The sequence below is a fragment of the Otolemur garnettii genome, unplaced genomic scaffold (genome assembly GCF_000181295.1).
Source record: "Otolemur garnettii isolate 467f Iridium unplaced genomic scaffold, OtoGar3 scaffold00099, whole genome shotgun sequence".
NCBI lineage: Eukaryota > Metazoa > Chordata > Mammalia > Primates > Galagidae > Otolemur > Otolemur garnettii.
Window position 1 is genome coordinate 1417796 of NW_003852494.1, and position 5711 is coordinate 1423506.

The 5711-nt window shown below is 38.9% G+C and overlaps 1 protein-coding gene across 1 annotated transcript in view; it reads right to left on the reverse strand.

The window, feature by feature from the left end:
- Positions 1-5711, reverse strand: part of ATP2A2 (ATPase sarcoplasmic/endoplasmic reticulum Ca2+ transporting 2) — a 67819-nt gene that overhangs the window by 28094 nt on the left and 34014 nt on the right. The window contains exon 6 of the mRNA XM_023516828.1: positions 724-804. Within this exon, the coding sequence (XP_023372596.1) occupies positions 724-804 (81 nt within the window). The remainder of the gene's footprint in view (positions 1-723; positions 805-5711) is intronic.

The following is a 5711-nucleotide window of genomic DNA, read 5'->3' on the forward strand; positions in this document are numbered from 1 at the left end:
AAAAAATTAGAGCCCAAATTACTCATATACCTCTATGACATTAAGCGCTTTTCAAAACCAATAATCAGATAAAGCCTTTAGATTTTACATGTACTATTTAATCTAGGCAGCACTGTATTTATAGTCAATCTTCTGACACCTCACTGCCAGTTACTATGAACTCCACCCCAGACCGTGCCTTTATCACACAAAAACAAAAAAATGTTCCAAACAATTCAAAACCTAAGTGTGCACAATCTTCAGGTAGTAAAACATTCATCTTCTATGGTAATTAACTTTGTTAATTGTACAACTGATTATTGTAAAGTACAAAAAATACAAAATAAACATTCTTCCAATGAAACAAATTATAGCACTGGAATCTATTTTTCTACCAAAAACAAAAGAAAACACTGAATAAGTAATTTACTTTTACACGAAACTAAAAGACACTTCAACCTTAAGATTACCACCTCTGCTAATAAAAGAATTTGTAACCTTTTTAGACATGTAAAAACATAATAGTAATTTTATCTGCAATCAAAACTAATGTTTTCTTAAAGTTAAAAAGCCAAGTTTGTTTTAATTTTAAATCAGGGTTTTAAGGCTACAATGGCCAAAAACCTTATGGATAAAGCACTAAAAAATAAGTTTCTTGAGAAGATTAAGATGGTATAAGGCCAGTGGGGCAAGAGATAGAGAGGGCTTCAGAAATGCAATGATCTTTCAATATGTAATATTTACCTGTGAGAATTGACTGGTCAACTCTTAGAGTTGTAGATTTGATGGAAGTTAATCTTATATCAGCAGGAACTTTGTCACCAACTAATTCAAAGGAAAAAAGCAACTGAAATAAGCAACTTTTGGAACCATGTTACATACAAATAAATGTCTCCAAATGTTAAAGAAAGTAAATAACTTGTATACAGCACAAATATAAAAAAATTATTCTAAATCAAGCGAGGCAACCCACCTATCTCAGGATCATGAAAACTTTGGATAATACAAGATTTGAATTACAAAGGAGGAACACAATGATGCTCAGTGAAACCTAAGTACACATTATTCTAGCGTTTGAGCGGCAGACACTAGTGTGAACCTGTATTCCTGCACTTTGGGGAGGTTAAAGTGGGAACTGCCTGACCCCAGGAGTTCAAGATCAAATCAGGCAACACAAGGAGACCCTGCCTCTACAAATTTTTTTTTAAAACCTAGCAGGGTGGCACCTGTGGCTCAAAAGACTAGGGCGCTGGCCCCATATACTGGAGGTGGTGGGTTCAAACCAAGCCCCGGCCCCAAAAACTGCAAGGAAAAAAAAAAAAAAAACTAGCAGGGCATGATCGTGCATGCCCATAGTTCCAGCTAGTTAGGAGGCTGAGGCAGGACATCTGATTAAGGCCAGGAGTTTGGGGCTGCCGTGAGCTATGACGACACACTGCACAGAGAGAACAATCTGCACAACAGAGAGCCTTGTCACTTTAAAGAAAGGAAAAGAAAGAAAGAAAGAAAAAAAAAAAGTTTGGTTCTATATGCTCAAACAGGCCTCCCAGGCTTTCATTCCAAAGAATACTTTGCTTTAGCAGTATTAACAAACATATTTTCTTGGTTTACTACATGTTTATAGGACAAGTGAGGGGAATGGAGTTGCAAATGTCATGGTTCATTCCATCAAAAAAACTAAATTACTATGAACATGAAACTTCTTTTAAAAGATATTCAGGTTCGGCGCCTGTGGCTCAGGCGGCTAGGGCGCCAGCCACATACACCTAAGGTGGTGGGTTTGAATCCCCAGCCAGGGCCCGCCAAACAACAATGATGGCTACAACCAAAAAATGGCCAGGCGTTGTGGCGGGCGCCTGTGGTCCCAGCTACTTGGGAGGCTGGGGCAGGAGACTTGCTTGAGCCCAGGAGTTGGAGGTTGCTTGAGCTGTGATGCCATGGCACTCTGCCCAGGGGGATAGCTTGAGGCTCTGTCTCAAAAAAAAAAAAAAAAGATATTCAATTAGCCTCACACATAAAAAATACAAAATAAAACTGTATGGAAACACTCCTGGAAATTATCAAATTGACAAAGTAGAACTGAGAAAATATGCTCAGTTGCAAGGATATACAAAAATGGGAGTTCTTTTTATTAGTAAGAATACAAATATCAGAAAAATAGAATCCTTATACACCAGGACCACAAGGCCAAGTAATTTCAGTTTTAACCAGTTAAAACATTCAGGATGGGCACAGTGACTTATGCCTATAATCATAATGCTTTGGAAAGCTGAGGCTTGAGGTCAGGAGTTTAAGACCAGCCCAAGCAAGGATGAGATCCTGTCTCTTAAAAACAACTCTAAGAATAAAATAATGTGGTTGCAGTGATCTCTGATGACGCCACTAGCTAGAGTAAGAGAGAGACGCTAGCTGGACTAAGAGAGAGACGCTGCCTCTTCCCCGCCCCCCACAAAAATTCAGAGATACATATCGTCAGAGATAACTCATTGGGTATATGCACAGAGATTAATGATAATTCTGTATTGCTAATAAGTGAGAAATGATGAATGTATGTAAATGTCACTAACCATATTATGTCATGGAATATTAATAGCTCATTTAATATTTATAGTTCACCTATGCTTCCAGGCTTCGTGTCTACTGTCTTATGTACTGCTGTGGAGTGCATATATGAAGGTAACAAGAGTTACAAATCGTAATAGGCAAACTGGCAATGTATGTCAAAACTGCAAAGCATAAAGCTTTTTACCCCACAAAAGTCCATTACTAGGAATCTATCCTACAATATATGGTTAATTCACATTATAGTTTTTTGTTAACAGCAGAAAGATGAGACAACTCTATCCATACTAAAGTGAAAATTTCCTCAGCATTTTCAGCCAAAGGAAAAAGCAAGATACGAAACGTTACTTACATGGAGCTATGAAAGTTCTAAGAAAATACCTCCAGGAAGGTTTAACAAACTAGTAACACTGGGTAGGTGGGGCACGGGTGAAGGGAGACTTTATACCCTTTGGTACTTTTAAAAATCTGAATTATCAAATAAATGAATAAACCTCTTGCATAACCTGAAGAAGATTTTTAAGTCAAATTGAGCTGCCTTCTTTCCTGGGCCAATGAGTTCTTTTAATAACCCTTAATGGGGCCCACCTCTCAGCCCTTGCCTTGATGTGTATAATGTAAAAATGCCACAACACAGACCTAATAAAAGATAAAGCCAATGTTTCACATGTACCTTGAGAACAGTGCCCAACCCATTGTTGGTTTCAAATATTGCTGAAAGAGTGCAATTCCAAAAAGATAGATGCTGGAGGATCACATGAAAGTATACAAAAACTGACAACGCTTTGGAGATATAATTAATATTTTAGTAATGGTTAATCGGAAGAAGGTTTTTTAACTGCTCTGGGCTTTAGATATTTTCACTTGTAAAATAATGAAGAAGAAATAAAAGATTTATTATGTGTAAGTATAAAAAAAAGAGTGCAATTCCACATGAAAGCAACTGGGCTTTAAAATAAATGTAAACAGCTTTCCATGACTTTCTGAAAGGTAACTAAGGTGGTTTCGGAAGTCTTATGCAAGTTCACCTAAAAATCAGACTAAGTAATATCTCCTATAACTGCAGATGATAGCTTTAAACTAGATCTTCATTTTACTCTGCAGGCTGAATTGTAACTCTGTCACCCAGTTACATATGAAATGGCAGCTGGGTGTGGTTGCTCACACCTATAATCTCAGCACTTTGGAAGGCCAAGGCAGGAGGACTGCTTCAGGCCAGGAGTTTGAAACTAACCTAGTCAACACAGCAAGACTCAGTTTCTAAAAAAAAAAAAAAAAAAAAGTTTTTAATTAGCTGGGCATGTGGCAAGTGCCTATAGTCCTAGCTACTCACGAGGCTGAAGCAGAAGGATCGCTTCAGCCCAGGAGTTTGAGGCTGAGGTGAGCTATGCTTGTGCCACCCCAGCCTGGGCAACAGAGTGAAGCCCTGCTTCTTAAAAAACCAAAATGGCATAATAGCCATTCTGTCTAAGAAGTAAATAGTAAATTTGTTAGCTGGGCACAGTGACTTTATACCTCTAATCCTAGCACTCTGGGAGGCTGAGGCCGGAGGACTATCTGAGCTCAGATGTTTGAGCAAGAGTACCAAAAATAGAAAAACTAGCTGGGCATTGTGTGGGCCCCTGTAGTCCCAGCTACTTAGGAGCCTGAGGCAAAAGGATTGCTTGAGCCCAAGAGTTTGAGGTTGCTATAAGCTAAGAAGGATGCCACAGTTCTCTCTCTACCCAGGATGACAGTGAGATTCTGACTCAAAAGAAACAAACAAAAAAACAGAACTAAAAAAATTTGTTATACTTTCAATTTAGTTCTGATTTTTCTACACTTGAGCTTTTAAATTTAGGGAGAATATGGTTTGCTTTTTTCCCTCTAGTACATGAAACAACCCTACAGCTAAAGTAGGCAACACAGTCAAGAGGCAGCACAGAAGGAGTGTGTCAATATAGAATCTCAAGAGGCAACGATCATCCTAGTATTTGACTGCAGGGACATATAAGTTAAGGTGAAATTCCTGCTGGAAATGCTTATGCAACAAACAGCAATATTCAGACTGAATAAACTAGAACCTTTCATTTGAATGTAACTGTGCATCCTACATTGAAGGGAACACATCTAACATATGATTAAGACAAAGCAATCCTATTCTAAACTTTAGAGGTCTTTAATAGCTAAAATGCCCCCGTACTGCATTCTGTTTATCACAATTAACCTTGACATCACATGCCTTGAAACATTTTGAAAAGAATATAGTTCAATGGTGAGAATTATGACTCTAAATGGAAAATTTACTTGTCAATGTTCCTTTGATGTCTGAAGTGGTTTATATCATGATTGTATGGGAGTAGAAGATAAAACTTCTGTCCAATATGGCAGAGAGGTCCTCTATCACACCTCTGTGCTGCAACTGCCGAACATATATGATAATTCTATTTAAACAACTCCACATATAAACCCTCATACTCTCATATGCCTGACAGATATGTTTTAAAAGGTCAATAAAGCCAATATTCAAATTGAGGACAGCATATAAAAAGATACAAAAACAATGCCTTGGCATTACTCTGCAGTGTTTCAGTGGAAGCTCAGAGGATTTGAGCGGATGCAGGGCTTAATCCTGTACTCCTAGCACTCTGGGAGGCCAAGGTGGGTGGATTGCTTGAGGTCAGAAGTTCAAGACCAGCCTAAGCAAGAGTGAGACCCTGGTCTTTACTAAAATTAGAAAAGCCAGCAGGAATTGGTAGCAGGCACCAGTAGTCCCAACTACTTGGCAGATGAGGCAACAGGATCGCTTGAGCCCAGGAGGTTGCTGTGAGCTACAATGATGACCTGGCACTCTACCCAGGATGACAGAGTAAGACTCTGTCTCAAAAAATAAAGTAAAATACATCTTTACCAACATACTATCCCCTCATTTTATACAGAGGAACTCAGGAGTCTTGCCCACAGAAGCACAATCAATGAAAAGGTTTGTTTAACCTACTGTGTGTGACTCAGCTTCATTCTTTTTGTTGTTAATAGAGTCAATTTAGGATCGACACTATTAGGAAGCAGGTTCCCTTAAGGAGTTAAGGATCTACCAAATAGGCTTGGCGCCTGTGGCTCAAGTGGCTAAGGCGCCAGTCGCATACACCTAAGGTGGTGGGTTTGAATCTAGCCCGGGCCTGCCAAACAAC